Source organism: Plutella xylostella, chromosome 11 (genome assembly GCF_932276165.1).
Source record: "Plutella xylostella chromosome 11, ilPluXylo3.1, whole genome shotgun sequence".
Classification (NCBI taxonomy): Eukaryota; Metazoa; Arthropoda; class Insecta; order Lepidoptera; family Plutellidae; genus Plutella; species Plutella xylostella.
The window spans coordinates 1,810,816-1,828,623 of NC_063991.1; the positions used below are offsets into that span (position 1 = coordinate 1,810,816).

Sequence of the window (17,808 nt, forward strand, 5' to 3'; positions counted from 1 at the left end):
GTATTCTCTGTGGGGGTATAAGTACCTGCACCTGGCTCTCAAATCCAGCCAGAGAGCCAGGTACGACCTAAAAATTTAATTCCATTGAAAATTAAACAAGACCAGGCAGTATGGGAAAATTCCCGTAGCATTTTCCGTTAATAGAAAGAAATCTTGATTTTTTTTAAAAACTATCCTGACTTGACTAGGCGGTTGGCCCACCAACAGGGAGTAAACGATTAAAAAACTATCAGCCGATTCGCAAAAACGTACATACATTGGATAACATAAGATATGCAGTACTTTTTGACATGACAAAAAGCAGTGAAATGACGCAGAGGTCAGAATGTTAGGTCTGTGACAAAACAGTAGGGTTTAACGTACTAAGCCACGAATCTAACACCCAAACAATTACAATTAAGTGAAGAAATCGACGTGGGCCGAACACACACACACACACACACACAACACAAACAATGAGCTCACAAAATGAATCAGATTACAATTATTAAGGTATTGCGCGAGAGAGCTTTGACCCAACGTCGATAAAGTCCGTGTCAACAATCTTCGCTCTTACTTGAATTCGTTAAACTTATGACAGTTATGACGTAATCAAAAAAGATAATGTCCCCCCCGGATCCAGTCTACATCATAGCTTCTCGAATCTGGGACCGTCTCAGGATTGACGGAGGACCGACTGGTGTAATGGTTAGTGACCCTGACTGCTAAGCCGAAGGTCCCGGGTTCGATTCCCGGTTGGGGCAAAGATTTGTTAAAAGACAGATATTTGTACTCGGGTCTTGGGTGTTCATATTTATTTAATAATTAATATGTATCTATCTATGTATTTGTGTAGATATAATATGTTGTCGATACCTATAATACAGGCTCTGCCTAGCTTGGGGTCGGATGGCCGTATGTGAGATGTCCCCACATATTATTATATTATTATTATTATATAAGCGTCCATCTTTCGGCATCGTACGCAACGGACGCATCGCATTCAGTATTCTTTGTACATAGAAATTCACACAAGTGCGGCCGTCCACTTCATCGGCATTGCTTTTCTTCATAAGTTTGTTCGGTATCGTACGTATCAGACCAAACGGATGGTCCCGTTTGGTCTGATACGTACGATACCGATATGAGAGGATGCTATGGCTTTCCAGGATTTATCTAGACTCCAAACGAAGGAAAAAACAAATGGAACTAACAAATTTGCCGTACATTTTGACAGTGACAGTTGACGATACGCAACGTAAACGGAGGTTTCGAATCTTATAATCGCTGCACAGACGAAGAACATTTTCAAAGCGTCCCCGAAGAAGTCAGAAAGGGCCGTAGAATTTATATAGGGCAGGACGAGTGACGCAACGCGATCCTGTCATTACTCAGTCATTACGTCACAACGTCGTCACCATTACCGTCAAGTTACTCTCATTTCTCTATCAGGGCAATACAGTCTATTATCTGGAACCTTAATAATAATAATATATGTATGTGGGGACATCTCATTCGCGGCCATCCGACCTCAAACTAGGGAGAGCCTGTGACGTGGGTATCGGACAGAGATACATAACATATTGAACACTCAAGACCCGAGTAAAAATACCTGTCTTTACAAAAATATCTGGCCTGGCCGGGAATCGAACCCGGGACCTTCGGCATAGCAGTCAGGGTCATTATACCATTCGGTCGTCATGAATCAAATAGGAATCAAAATATGATGGAACAGCGATTTTAACGCCAATTTTAGAAGCAAAACCCCCGAATTCGGTTCCTATAGTCTGTTTTTAATCTCAGATACTAAATTGAAAGATTCTAAACGGTTCCTTGTCAATTGTCCCGCGATTAAGTGAAGTATTGTTTTATTGGCGGGACAATCGACTGTTGATGAACCGTTCAGAATTTGACAATTTAGTGCCAAGTTCTCCATAGTCGGTTAGAGCATAACCAGGGAGTAGTGTAATATTAAGTGCCAATTTCTCCATAGTCGGTTAGAGCATAACCAGGGAGTAGTGGTTGACTTTTGACACATCAGTCATGAATTTTATATGGAGATGACGTATAATTAATATATCAAATCAATCCCTGTCGGTTAAGACAACCAACTATGGAGAAATTGGCACTTAATATTTGAGATTAAAAAACAGACTTTAATCGGAATTATTCACTTATCAATGTAAATTGTACCTAAGTTATTATTTGTAGAATCGTAAAAGTATCGATTTAGTTTTTTACGTCGGTTGGGGAGGTGCCAATAACCTATTTCACCTTTTCTCGCACTTGAATCGACTTTTATCGCGATTAGGGAAAAGGTGAACGATTTTAGATCATTTAAATAAATAACATACATACATGTATATGTCGCAGGCAACTGGTTTAATCTACTGTTTGATTGAACCGCTAGCCCGTTCATTGGATGGCGCTGTTCAGTTGTATGACTAGGCCGAACGTTGATTGTGCAAGCGTCACAAAACGTCCAACTAGTTAGCTGACTTAAAATCAGTCAGGTGGTGAATAAAACAAATATGGCGTCTAACAGCTAACAGCTGACACAAAAAGCACCTATATTGTTAGTTTTTTGCAAATAAATTAGCTTTAAAGTGCGATATTTGTGTTAAAATAGTGTGACAACATGGATTTACCTATTATTACGCCGCGGGCGGATAGTTTCAAAGAAAAAAGTGGCGAAACTGGATAATTATGAACAACAATATGAAGGTACGTTTATTGTTATTGTTTAGTTAATTTGTGAGATAAGAGCTTTGTAACATAGTCTTTTTGTTGACTCTAGTCTGGTGATGTTCACCCTAACCAGACATTACAAAGTTGCTATACTATATCCCATTCAACGACTTCGCTGAATGACGTTCAGTCAAGACGTCGAACGTTACAATCAACGACTTGACGAGTTGTCCTCTAGTCATACAACTGAATAGCGCCGTCCAATGAACGGGCTAGTGGTTCAATCAAACAGGAGATTAAACCAGTTGCCTGCGACATATACATATTATATGCATTCACGACTGCAATCCACGAAGGGGTAGTCAGAGGTGGCTCACAAGCGAGCCACCCACTTTTCGCAGCACATAAATTTGTACTGACGTCCTCACGTGATAGGTTGCGAACCATATCGCCGTTGCACTTAGGATACACATCTAGAATCTAGATTTTCAGGTTTCCTCACGATGTTTTCCATTACCGTAAGAGCACGTAGTATTATTGTACTTAAACTCCTTAATTGAAAACACAATTGAAAGAATCCATTGGTACAGGCCAGGATTTGAACCCACGGCCTCTCGATTGAGAGGACGAGGCCTAATCCATTACGCCACCACCGCTGCACAATCTACTATCTCCATAACATTATTATCATTTACAAAACGCATAAATTATTTTCGGACGTGACTACACACGTAGTTTCAATGTCTCGGTCGTGTCAGTGACCCAATCTATCACGGCAAGGTCGCTCTATTTAGACGAAAGAGTCGTAAATAATTTGGCATACGGCTTGGGAAAGTGTTGTTCATTTTATAGTGACTTTCTGTGCATTGAACGAAGGTTATGTGGGCCACGGTGTTACTGAGATGCCATAAAATATCCGCTAATTAAAATACGGCTAAGAACACTCGTTCTCTAGCACATCTAGATATATATGTGAACCAACAAACCCGCAGTGGACCAGCGTGGTGGGAAATGGTCCAAGCTTAGGAAGACAGTCATTAAAAGACAAAAAATATTTGGGTTTAGAAACATTTCCTCATTACAATGCATTTATTGCGATCATTATTAACTTGCGTTGGACAAATTGATGAAGCCACATAAAATTTAGGTCAAAGAAATTGCAACATTGTATATTTAGATGTGCAAGTATGCTGTATAGTCGCATTGCCAACGCATGCAGATTTAGCGCAGACAATTATAATCAAAGCTAAGCACTTTAAAAGTACACTGATGGAATGCAGAATTGATGTACCGTAACAAAACTGGAAGCAAAACAGAGAGACAGAGTTTACACTTCTATTTCCTCTGTGGTTTAGCAAAACCACAACTCATAGTTGTGGATAGATAAGGGGTTCAAAATAAAATATAATCGGTCTATAGACACTACCCATATCCTTTCAGTTTCAGCCAACATCTTTTGCCAACTCTTGTTAGAATTTCATTTCATTTTCGAAGAAAGAATGTATGATAGTTTCTCATCTTATGCATTATAAATGGCTGAAATTATCTTCAAAAGAGCTCTCTGACCACAGGCCTTCAATGTAGTAAATATGGATAAGTATATTAAGCATACACTCTCCAGCACAAATATTAAGATCCTGAATTCAAGTGCTTTTATGATGATTTTGAGTATTACATTCAACAGTCATTCATTACTATTTAACTTATGTGAAAGATAGACTCTTTCACCTGTGACTCCTAGGATGTACTGTTTACACTGGGGCGGATAGTTGTTCCTTTTGTTGACTGTACCTACATATTGTTTTAATATTTCTTATTACTGAGACATACCTAGGTACCTATAAGGCAAAACTGATTCTAATAGGAATATTTTGTAAACCTACTGCAAATTCAAAACAATTTTATCAGGTTTTTCTGAATAATCCAGTCGTAGAACTTCGTAAATAGTTTCTAAATTCTTATGTGGGTATGAAGAAAAGTAAATTACGTAAAAACAAGATTCACTAGCTTCGTTCTGCATCAATAATGGTTGTTCAAGGTAGGTAATTTATCGTTGTGACCCAATTTAGGTTAGGTTCAGGTTTGATGATAAAAAAAACCTGTAATCAGAGACTGCTTGCGTACCGAAACATCTTTTATGCTACTTTACCTTCACTTATGGAAAATTTTATGGTAATTTCCAGTAAAAACTGTGCATAAACATAAAAACTAGCACTTTTAACCAACAAAGGCGGTGAGCCGTGCGACTCACTAAACACTTATTTAACACACTTAAATTGTATTTGTAGGCACTTATGTGGGATCACTTAGCACAAATATGAGATTTATTCGCTCTTTGTCCGTATTTCACAATAATTAATAACAGAAAACACAAAAACAGAATCCTATAATTTGTTGAACGATCGTTTCGCGACTGACTTCAATTCGATCGAACTCAGGCGAACACGTCACTCTGACACATGATGAACGAGACAGCGCTCTACAAGCGAAAGAGACAAGGCTACGCAGGTGAATAATTACAATCCTACCAAATATGAAAGGTGAATGAACCCTGCACTTTGTTCACTTATAAAACAGCTGTTTTCAGGTTTAGGGCAAAATAGATTTATGTTCTTCAATAATAATTATCATTAATAGATTAATAATTTTGGTAATGAAAGCGTAAATCTTCCTCGAAATATATTGACAAAAACAAAAATGTATAATCAGCACCATCTAGCGGTGAGTAGAAATTTAAAACAAAATGTAAAATTAATATGTTTGCCCAATGCTAGATGTCGCTACAATATTTTAAGAACTTCTAAAAAAACTTGATAAAAACAGCAGAAGGTCAAATGTTGGCAAATCAAACATAGTAATTTAGCACTTGTTTTTCCTTGTATCTCCATTACCTCACTACGTCACGTAATAACAACTTATCAATCACGCGAAGTTAGCATGCTTCTTGTTAGTTCGTTGCATGATAAAACACCATGTTCTATCTTTTATGATTATGATAGTTATAATATAGGAAGTAAGTAGGTAAGTAGGCACGGTACCTACCCAACTAACCTATACGTACAATAGGTCAAGAGGTAATTTATATCACCTAAGAAGACTCTAAGATTATCTCTGTCTCATCACGACCCATCACGTCCCCACTGCCATGCTGGGGCACGGGTCTCCTTCCAATGAAGGAAGGGTTTTTCTCTCTGTCTATGTCGACATAAAACCTACATAAGAGCCGATGCCCGATGGTGTAAAAGAGTTCTCGGATGGAGACCACGAACAGACAAACGTATTGTGGGAAGACCTCCGACTAACCGACGACTATAGATGACTATAATTAGCCGGTAGTGGCTGGATTAGAAAGGCCTCCGATAGCTTTGTAAATTTAGCACATCTAGGTACATGTATGAAGTACCTAGATACCTACTTGCTTCGGGCTGCACGTTAAGTCGTGGGTCCCAGTCCCGGTTCCTTTTTTTTGCGAGCAGAACTTAAGGTACTTACCCCATAAGGGCTAGCACGAGGCACAATTATTAAGACGTGACAACAGTTCTCCGTTGCGCTTGCTCTTGAGGCTTCGCGATGCGAGTGAGAGCGATGCAAATCTTTTGTCACGTCTTAATTGCGCCCCGTGCTAGCCCTTCAGAGAATGTATAGGTAGTTTGCCATTGTTTTATCAGTTAAACATAAAAAAAAAACATGGAAAAGCATAAAGCGAGGTCGCCTGATTAACACTTATCAATGGTGATAAGATAATTCACACACAAACAACAAATGTAGCGAAATGACAGTGGGTCGGTCACATCTGCCGAAGATCCGAAAACCGTTGGATAAGTTCCTGAGATATTAAACTTTGTATTGAATGATTTGAATGTCGAAAAAACTCACAGATACCTACACACACCAAACTTATTAGAGCACTCTTATTTGGTTTGGGCCAAAATGTATGTGTCGCAGGCATCTGGTTTAATCTCCTTTTTTATTGAACCACTAGCCCGTTCATTGGATGGCGCTATTCAGTTGTATGACTAAAGGACAACTCGTCAAGTCGTTGATTGTAACGTTCGACGTCTTGACTGAACGTCATTCAGCAAAGTCGTTGAATGGGATATAAAAATAAATAAATAAAATAAAATAATTTTATTTCAGACTTATTAAATTAATTACAATCAATAGTCCATATGGTGGTTAGTAAACATGATATTATAATGAAATGGTTAATAAATACACAAACACAATAAAACGCACAAAATAACAAAAATATAAAAAGGGGTACACGGCCCGTTTGGACTCTCAGATACCTACACCTGCTAGAAGGCTGTCAACTTGACTGCATGTAGCCTTATCCAGCGCGCCAGCATCGGAGAGTCCCACCGGTCCGCCAACGCATTCAGGATGCCATTGGAGCCGCAGCGCATGCGGCGCCACATGGAGAGGCACCGCGAGCGCATGATCGCCTGGAAGCTGTCCACACGCGCCTCGGCCAGCATGCCGGACGCGCTGCAGAAACGCCGCAGCCCCATCAGAGCCCTGAATGCGTTGTTGTACTGGACACGCAGGTCGCTGTATGCCCGCTTCGTATAGTTCACCCACAGGCTGCAAGTGTAGAAGGACTGGCAATACGCCTTGAAAAATGTCACCTTCACTTCTTTGGTACACCCTGCAAACCTGCGGGCCAACATATTACATCGGACAGCCAACGACCTGCGCTCCCGTTCTATGTCTAAATTGTCACTTAGGTCTGGTGTGACCCAGTGGCCCAAATATTTGAATTTGTTCACTCTTTGCAGAGGAGCGCCGTTCAACTCGATCTCCTGTTCGAACGGGTATGTCTTATTACCCGCTCTGAATAACATTATATAGTATGATATAGTATAGCAACTTTGTAATGTCTGGGTAGGGTGAACATGACCAGGCAAGAGTCAACAAAAAGACTATGTTACAAAGCTCTTATCTCACAAATTAACTAAACAATAATAATAAACGTACCTACCTTCATATCGTTGTTCATAACTATCCAGTTTCGCCACAATTTTTTCTTTGAAACTATCCGCCCGCTGCGTAATAATAGGTAAATCCATGTTGACACACTATTTTAACATAAATAACGCACTTTAAAGCTAATTTATTTGCAAAAAACTAACAATATAGGTGCTTTTTGTGTCAGCTGTTAGCTGTTAGACGCCATATTTGTTTTATTCACCACCTGACTGATTTTAAGTCAGCTAACTAGTTGGACGTTTTGTGACGCTTCTACAATCAACGTTCGGCCTAGTCATACAATTGAGAAGCGCCATCCAATGAACGAGCTAGTGGTTCAATAAAAAAGGAGATTAAACCAGATGCCTGCGATATATGCATTACTAGGACCTAACCTATGTGGTGCACCAAAATCTTAAAAGTAATAAGATTATTAACTATGATTACTTATAATTTATGAATGAGCAAAAATCCGATTTGATGATGATGCAAGATTTGCCTGAGTAGTTTTGATAAAAAATTATGATGTAAGTACTGCGCATCTTATTTAAGTAATTAAGATCCTTTTTACCTATCTCATTCTCACTAACCAGTGGTAGAGTAGAGTCGAACTGCGCTAGCTTTGCTACGGGTAAAATACGGCGTGTCTTAGAAATTACAAAGAATAATAAAAATAATTATTTCCTTCATTGAGTAAATTTTATACTTATTTATTCGTTATTATTGGCACTTGTTTCTATGAAAAAGTTAGCTTTGTCCGACTCTACATAGACCCTACACCTATGTAAGTCGATTCTCATAATGTAATATTCACAGTTCACACTGATTAGATAGTCACTGAAAATAAATGTAACGACAGTTAGGTACATAATAAGAAGACAATCTTATCATTTTCGCGATAAACCTATCTATTTGGCGATATACCTGCATTTACATACCAAAACGTGTTTCAAAATAACGCTGGAGCTTACGTTTAATAAAAAACTTATAGACTGTTCAAATATATAGTGGGTACTGGCCCCCTATCGCAAACTTGTTTTAACAAAGATTTGTGGATTCAAAATGAATTGGATTTGACAGTGTTTACTTTGTAAATTATGTTACCTACCTACCTCGTTTTAACTTCGCGATATGGCCACTGCTGCGGGTACCTACTAAAGGTTTTTTTGCGTAACACTTTGGAACTAGCCACACGTGGAACTTATTATAAACATTCAATACTCACTTAGTTTTTTGTAACTACTGAGTAGTAATTAAGTACATTTTAAGATAGTCATGTTCATATCGACAAGTAGGTACTTAACTACTGGAGTTAACATCAATCCTTAGTGTTAAGTACCTAATTGCTTACATATCTCGCGAATATATAGTGATCGACTGTACCGGGCTGGCTAGTGGCTATCCATAAACTATTTTGCCAGTGGTATTTTCCAGTTTACGTGAACACCAACAAAGTCGATTTTTAACAAAGAATTTCAGGTTTCAACATTATTAAATTTAATGTTGATGCCTTCAGTATTGCTACCAATATACGTAGGTATAGCTACGTACCTGGTCAATCAATTTCCGGTTGACTGAAGCCGCTACTTCCGGGTCCGGGCTGAGGCTCCTCATCATTGGCAGGTCCAGCTCCGTCAGGCATGGACCTTTATCCTGAAACAATTATTGTAAACTGTAACGTGTACTTTTACGCAGCGTGGGACGCCCTCCTGACGACCTTAGGCGGGTAGTCGGTAGTGGCTGGATGAGAAAGGCCGAGTGTTGTGGCGCTCCTTGGGAGAGGCTATGTCCAGCAGTGGATGATTATTGGCTGATGATGATGATTATGCTTGTTGCTCTACCCCACTTGGCTATTCGTATTTGTGATTAGATGTTTACTGTGTTTGTCAGATACTAAAACAATAGGCAATAATTTTAGCGAAAATATGACTACCGGGTTCCGCTCATCTCGCATATAATCTTTATTGACCAAAACTCATTTCGCATAACTCGTATGGTCTAAACTTTTTTGGCCGAACCATCACTTTGCCAAGACTTATGTGGCATAAGGCTCGTTTCGTCTAAAACTCTTTAGGCACAATCTTTAAACACCTAAGTTTCGTTTGCTCAAATTTATGTTCGTCTATACCTATGTATAATCTTGTTTCTCGTAATGTTATCTTAATAAATAATATATTAAGTATGTAGTAAATGTACAAATTATGGTATTTTTCTCCTACATCCCGAAAATCACGATTTTGTATGATAAAAAAATCGAAAGTTAACGACCAATATAATTATTACAAACCCCATTAGATCGAAACCTAAAAATAGGTGCGACGACGAGCAAAGCGAGGAGGAGCGTGTTAGGTGCACATGTTCATCAAAACCAAAGCGGAGCGCAGCGAAGCGGAGCGGAGCGTTTTCCAAACAGCGGAAACAATACAAGGCACCAGTTTGCGCTATGTAGGGAGACGCTCCGTCAAAGTTAAAGCCAAACGAATATTATTACTTTGTATAAACCTATGCCATAGCATTATTAGGCTATTTAAGATTTGGCCATACTATTATTAGGCAAAACAATGTTATGCGAAATAACTTTTTACTAAACGAGATTTATGCCATACGATGATACGATTTTCGGCGTAACGAGACTTTGACCAAACGTTACTACCTATGCAATACGAGATTAGGCAAATAAATCTTATGCCAAAAAAGGTAGAACCATGACTACCACACATGGTAGTTTTGGCAAATACGCAAATTTATACGAATAGCCAAGAGGGGTACAAGCATAACATATGACTTGACTAAAGGTTACCTAGCTACTTAGTTGCCTACGGATACAAAAAAACCGGCCCTAAACCACTTAACGACTTACGAATAACGATCGAACAAAAGTTATTATGCAATCATCTTCTTAAATTTATAAAATCCTTCGGTGTGGGTGACTGACTAAGAATCAACGCACACACTAAACTATTGAACGTACCTAACCTCCAGAAACTTGAATGATCAGTGGTTTAGAAGTTATGAGGGAATAGATGAACATATATGTATACATACATACATACATACATACATACATACATACATACATACATACATACATACATACATACATACATACATACATACATACATACATACATACATACATACATACAGACCTACATATACATACCGGTCAAAATCATAACCCTGTTTTCGCTTCGCCGTAGTCAGATAAATAGGGATTGTTCTTTATATGACATAGGATATGGCTAAGATATGTACGATTAACAGAAATTCGCCTCATAAAGGGTTAAAAGGGGGGGCAAAGTCTGTATGTAATAACGTGATTCCTTTGTGCAATCGACTTAAAATTTTGCGTGATATTCTTTATTTATTTATTTATTTATACTTTTATTGCACAATTTACAAAAGTAGATGTACAATCAGGTGGACTTAATGCTAAGAGCATTCTCTGCCAGTCAACTGCAGGAGGTTCAGGAGCAGAAAGTAAGGAAGTGCAAAAAAATAACAAACTATCTAACTAGTTTTTTTTGTCAGTTTAAATTTTCATAAAATGTTTCCTTATACAAACGCTTAGAAGGAATCATTTAATCAAACTCTAACTAACTAGTATAAAATGCTTGCAAAAAGCCTAAATTACTTATAAAAACACGATTAGGTAGGTACATATTATTAATAAAATGCAACTTCGACAAAAGATTAGGCCGCTATCACGAAAAGTATTATCCAAGCTGATTTAGGAAGTCTAGACATCTATGCTTATTCGATTTTGGGTTAAATTTACCTACGAAAAAGATAAGACAAACATGCAGGCATAGCGTGGGACGCCCCCCGGCCCGCTACACCTGCTAAACGGAACTTGGCAGTGGCTGGATGCACGTTACTTAGACATAGGGTATAGATTTGTACCATGTACGTAGACAGACCCTATGCCTCTTACGACAAAATAACGCTCATGCAAATTTTCAGAATACCTAGTATTTCTCAATAAAACATTTCCCTGCCCAATTTTTGTAAGAACCATTGACCTTACTGCTTGTTATCACATTGGTGACACTAAATATTTATTAGTATCAGTCTAGCCTAGCCAGCTATACTGCACGCAATTACCTAATTGCCTACCCAATAAAATACTAATAGCCTCTACTCCGCTAAGTTCATAAACATGCATTCAAGATAAGATTAGAAGTAAAAAGATTAGGTAGGTATATCATCATTTGAAGTAAAGTATAATATCATCAATTCATCACAGCCAGTAATCGTCCACGGCTGGACATACATCTTAAAATATACTTAGGTAAGTAACATACAAATGGTAGTTTTATCGCTGAAAGCGATCTCTTTTAGGCCACCTTTGAATGGACGGAGAGCAAAACTTGAGAAAGTGCTTAAATTACCAAATAGTTCAGTTATACTATAGGTACCTAACTCACGTGTTTTTTTTTATGTTTGACTTGTATGGAGTAAACGTGTTTTGGGCTGGAGACCGCGACTAAGCAAACGTAGTGTAGGACGCCCTCCGGCTAGATGGGGTGACGACTTGCGAAAGGTTTCTGGCATTGATTATGGATGCAGCTATAGATCGTATCCAGTGACGTGCTTTGGGAGAGGCCTACGTCCGACAGTAAATAGGTAAATACTTAAATAAATTTGAAATATGTGGGGACATCTCACATACGGCCACCCGACCCTAAACTAGGCCAACTAGGCATAACATGATATGGACGTCGGACAGCTGATACACCTACTCTCACACAGATGTTTGCTTGCTTCACAACCGCCTTAGCTACAGTGCCTTCAAGTGAAAGTGGATTGCTATATGCTGGATGATGTCCTCTTCGTAGTGGAGGTTAATATAACATATAATGACCTCTTGCTCTGACAGTATAATGTCAGAGCAAGAGGTCATAGATTTAATTTTATTTAACTTTGTTGTGCAAGACGCCCTAAAATAATGAATGCAACATTTACTTAACAAATCATAACGAAAAATCCAAAAAAAAAAACAACGACACATGGTATTAGGTAGTTACTTTGAAAAAAGTACCGACTGATCGATTCGCTGCTAGTCAGACAGTACTTAGAGTGAACCTCACTCGACTCACTTGTTCGCACGCCACGAAACCGGGATGGAAGATTGCGAAATACACTCGACTCACGCGAGTGAGTGAATATGCGGCACGACGAAGTTGAAAGATTTTCACACCATTAGTCAATTCACAAAATCAAGTACAAGCCAACGTAACAAACAAAAAAATGTATCATTCTTGGAATCGTTTCATTCATTTTTTTATTTCCTAGAAAATCTAAAAAGTAACACAAATATAACATATTGAGTCGTGTAACATGGAGGTAACACAAGAGGGTCAAAAGTAACGTAAAATGTTACTTTTGTAACATTCTGGCAACGCTGAGCGGAGCCTCGCGGCTCCGCTATTTCTCGCAGCCGCGAGACGTGGCGCGCGATAACCGCGCACGCGATATTCACTTGCTTTGTAGCGTCTCGCTCTCTCAACGGTGCAACAACGCGCGACTCGCGTGTGAGAGAGCGAGACGCTGCGAAGCTGCAAGCTTCACTACGCAATAGCGCTCTGCTATCTGCTGAAATTAGCTCCGCAGTCGCGATTTGGCAACGGCCACGGGTGGCCGCTATGCTAATTGTGCCTCGCGCAACGTTACGAATTACGATCGCGTTGTTTGTTTTGTTGCATTTGCGTGCTGTAAATAAATATTTGTAAATATACATAATAATAAATAGTTTAAATAGTAACGTATTAAAATAGGTATAGTGTTTATTTAGGTTTAGTGTAAAATTGAAAATAAATAGTGTTTGTGCAAGTGTAAATAGGTACTTTCTAACGGACAATTTGGTTCTGAGGACAATTTCGTATTTTAAATGTTTTGTGATTGTGTGTGATTGAACTTTGACTGGACAATTTACCTATCTTTACTTTACGTGTGTTTTCGTAAGTGGATGAAACATTGAAAGGATATTACTTTGTTGTTTTAAAGTGTTTTGTGTAAATAGTTATTGCAATTAAAGAACGTTTGACAATAATTCATAAAAATGAAGAGAAACAGTGATGTGCCATTATGGAAACAGTGATGTGCCATTATAGACAGTCCTAACCTAAGCCTGTAAAGTATGAAGGAAAGTTCATTGGTTTTTTCATCAATTTTTGTTTTCATCAATTTTTTTTTTGCTCTTCAATATCGTTATAACGTAGCGGATTAAATAACCTGCTATAAATGTGTAACATAGCGTCTGTAGCGTGTTATCAAAATGTAGCCGTTTTTCCCACCACTACCTCTTCGTCGTATCCGACAACAGCGACTCTTGCTACACTCTGTTATGTGCTCTTATGTGGCTGGCAAGTCCGAACTTCGTCTTGAACACCCTGTCACACTGAGCACAGTAGAGCTGTCCCATCCTGTTGTATGTATAGTTGTAGGAGGGCTTAGGGCGTGTCTTCCGAGAGTGGCGTTTCACGTCATGCTGGATGATGATGAGAGCAAACGTACGAACCTCTAAGATGGTCTGCGGCGGCCCCAGCAGGTCGGCGGGGTCCGGGCTGAGGCTCCTCATGAGTGGCAGGTCCACTTCCAACATCTCGGCAACTATCTGCAAAAGGAAAAATCTATTTATTGCAATCAAGTGTACAGTCAGCTTCATAAGTACGTTGTCAAGCTAACAAACTGCCTATTCAAACATTGACGGTTTGTTATGTAGTCAGTTTGACAAGGTACAAAAGTGTATAAGTAGCTACTTATGCAGCTGACCGTCCGACATAAGATTTTAATAATAGTAGGGATGTCCTTAAACTTGAGGCACTTGAGTTTTAGGCTGCGTCTCCAGTAGGTAAAGAGTTTGCTGCCAACTGAGTTACGTAGGTATCATAATTTTCATATACATAGATTAATGGTGTCAAACTGGCCTCTGCATGTTGGCACGCCTTCTAAAAGTCCGGGACCCTATGATCTCGAGATGGTAACGACACAACATCATAATAATATAATATGTGAAGACATCTCACACACGGCCATCCGACCCTAAGCTAGGGAGAGCCTTTAATATCGGTATTGGACATCTGATAATATATCTACACAGATACATATTACGTAAATATTAACACCCATGCCATGACCCGAGTGCTGCAACAATCTGTCTCCAAAAAAATACCTGACCGGGCTGGGGATCGAACCCGGAACTTCGGTATAGCAGTCAGTATCTCTAACCACTACACCATTCGGCCTTCTCGTTAGCGCCACCGCCCCGTATCGGTTTAAGATGCGAGTGTTTAGGTTCTCGAGTGGAGACCACGAACAGGCAAACGCAGTGTGGGACGCCCTCCTGCCCGCTGGACTGACGACCTTAGGCGGGTAGCCGGTAGTGGCTGGATGAGGAAGGCCGAGTACCAAGTGTTTGGCGCTCCTTGGGAGAGGCCTATGTCCAGTAGTGGATGATTATTGGCTGATGATGATGATGATGATGATGTTTAGGTACAGTTTTCTAGTTGTTCGCTCACGATGTGAATGCTCCTGTTGTATGTTATGGAGGTATTTCCAATCTCCAACCTGCCTGCCAAGCGTGTAGATTATGGCTATAAACCTCCAGCCTGTTCATAATCCTCCAATCTTGGAAGTCCATGTCCTACCGTTGATTGTTTACGGGCTGTGTCTTCCTACAGAAGTAAAGGTAAATATAATGACCGTAGGTATTTATTGGTTTTTCATTCCGGTTAGGTATTTAACCTCGCAAACATAAGCTAATGGTTTTTATAGGAATGTAAATAATTTGCTTTAGGCTATTCACCCACTGAGATGAATCCTGTCGCGGTAGGAAGTACTATCAGTGGGCCATCCCAAAGATGAAGCGTGCAATAAAAGTCTGATAACTATGTAGCTATGTAGTCTATATGTCGCAGGCATCTGGTTTAATCTCCTGTTTGATTGAACCGCTAGCCCGTTCATTGGATGACGCTGCTTAGTTGTATGACTAGGCCGAACGTTGATTGCACAAGCGTCACAAAATGTCCAACTAGTTAGCTGACTTAAAATCAGTCAGGTGGTGAACAAAACAAATATGGCGTCTAACAGCTATCAGCTAACAGCTGACACAAAAAGCACCTATATTGTTAGTTTTTTGCAAATAAATTAGCTTTAAAGTGCGTTATTTGTGTTAAAATAGTGTGACAACATGGATTTACCTATTATTACGCCGCGGGCGGATAGTTTCAAAGAAAAAATTGTGGCGTAACTGGATAATTATAAACAACAATATGAAGGTACGTTTATTGCTATTGTTTAGTTAATTTGTGAGATAAGAGCTTTGTAACATAGTCTTTTTGTAGACTCTTGTCTGGTCATGTTCACCCTAACCAGACATTACAAAGTTGCTATACTATATCCCATTCAACGACTCCGCTGAATGACGTTCAGTCAAGACGTCGAACGTTACAATCAACGACTTGACGAGTTGTCCTTTAGTCATACAACTGAATAGCGCCATCCAATGAACGGGCTAGTGGTTCAATCAAACAGGAGATTAAACCAGATGCCTGCGACATATATATTTCAGCATATCAGTTTGAAAAATGGAAAGTTTTTAAAAGATGTTTTGTAACTACAATATGACCAATTATTTATACTTACTTCCATAAATAAAATATCACTGCTGACTACATACATAGATACATACACACACGTGCCAAAAGGTCAAATGATAACCGACTTTAATCCTCTCTAAAAAGTGTCAATCATGTTAGCATACTTATTTTAACTATAAGTAGTTAGGTAAGTACCTTATCTACATACATACTGTATATGTATGTATACCTTTTTGGGTTACTTGACGTCCTGATAGCGCTAATGACACTGTTTGGAGAGTTTGATTCCCGGCCAGGCAGGCAGATATTTATTAAACACAGAAATTTTGCTCTCGGGTTAAGGTGTGATATCTACAAAGCTCCTGCTAAGCGTAGATATTTTGGCAATAACCCTTCCGTCTCGCAGGAGTCCCATATTTTGTATTGGACTGTTTGAGGGCTGTGTGTTTAATATTAAGTTTCTTACCTTACGATTAACTAGTTTCAGAAAGGAACTGTTGGCATTAAATCTATGTCTGTCTCTTTCTGCGCGTATACTCCCAAAGCAAGCAATAGAGGTACGCTAGTACGGTCAGCTGCATAACTGGCTATACATTTCTGTACCTTGTCAAACTGACGAACCGTCAATGTTTCAATGAATTGATGGCGGTTTCAGATTGACAAGGTACAAACGTTTATAGCTAACTACCTACTTATGCAGCTGACTGTACCTACATTTAAGATGGACATTAGCTTAAGGTACTTTCTGCAACTCAGCGTTAATCTTGAAATTAGGCACTTATACATTTAGATAACGACCACCACAATGGTTAAACATTAGTGAGGATGCCTAACTATTAATTAATATTAAGAATATCATTTACTTACTAAACTCCTATTAAAAGTTATCAGTCAGAGTAAATTTTTACCGGTTCCAAATATAGCGTTGTCGTACTTTAGGTAGGTAGGTACTTAAACCGATTGGATCCGATAGAAAACGTCATGTCATGTCATAAGTTACATAGCTGTAGGTCGGATAAATAAGGTGGGTAGGTACTTACGTAATATTGTGAAACAATCCAAAACTCACTCACTGGCACAAAAAACTGCAAACAATCCGAAAATATAACTTAAATATCACAAGCCTTTACACTCAAAAATTTAAAAAGTAAACACAGGTATTGGCCGACGCAATTGAAACGCGATCGAACGCACGAGGCGGGGAGCAAACGCGGGATTTTCAACTTAGGCGGTTTATACGCGGGAAAACGCACGTTAGCAGCCAATGAGAAGCGACCAGCCACTGATTATGATTGAATTGTTGTGGGGGCCATGTTTATCTACTTATTATCGCCGGTGATATCATTCTACTGCTTACATTAACAATATAACGACAAGATGGAGTGTCAGTGCAAAACAGACGTCTCTAGAAAACACACCCCGCTTCTACCACCAAGCTCTCATTTCTTGAATTAATTCGGTTAGTTAGAAGATTTGTGACTTTATTAATTGGTACAATGGTTTTCATTAGTTTTAGGTTTGATAGTTGACAAAATGTGGACAGTGCAGCGAGCATAGGATTCGATACTATTTT

The 17,808-nt window shown here is 39.1% G+C and overlaps 1 protein-coding gene across 4 annotated transcripts in view; it reads right to left on the reverse strand.

Annotated features, from left to right (window-relative positions):
* The window catches only part of LOC105398597 (segmentation protein cap'n'collar), a 90,663-nt gene extending 73,132 nt beyond the window's left edge, over nucleotides 1-17,531 (reverse strand). For 2 of the 4 annotated variants that reach the window (XM_048624223.1, XM_048624222.1), the window contains exon 1: nucleotides 4,817-5,265. Coding sequence is in view for 2 of the 4 variants with exons in the window: in XM_048624227.1 (XP_048480184.1) it covers nucleotides 9,187-9,288; nucleotides 14,156-14,239 (186 nt within the window). In the remaining 2 variants the exon portion in view is untranslated. Of the gene's footprint in view, nucleotides 1-4,816; nucleotides 5,266-9,186; nucleotides 9,289-14,155; nucleotides 14,252-17,275 lie in introns of those variants that run through there. The other 2 variants (XM_048624227.1, XM_048624228.1) reach the window with 2 other exon arrangements.
* Between the last annotated feature and the right edge of the window lie 277 nt (nucleotides 17,532-17,808).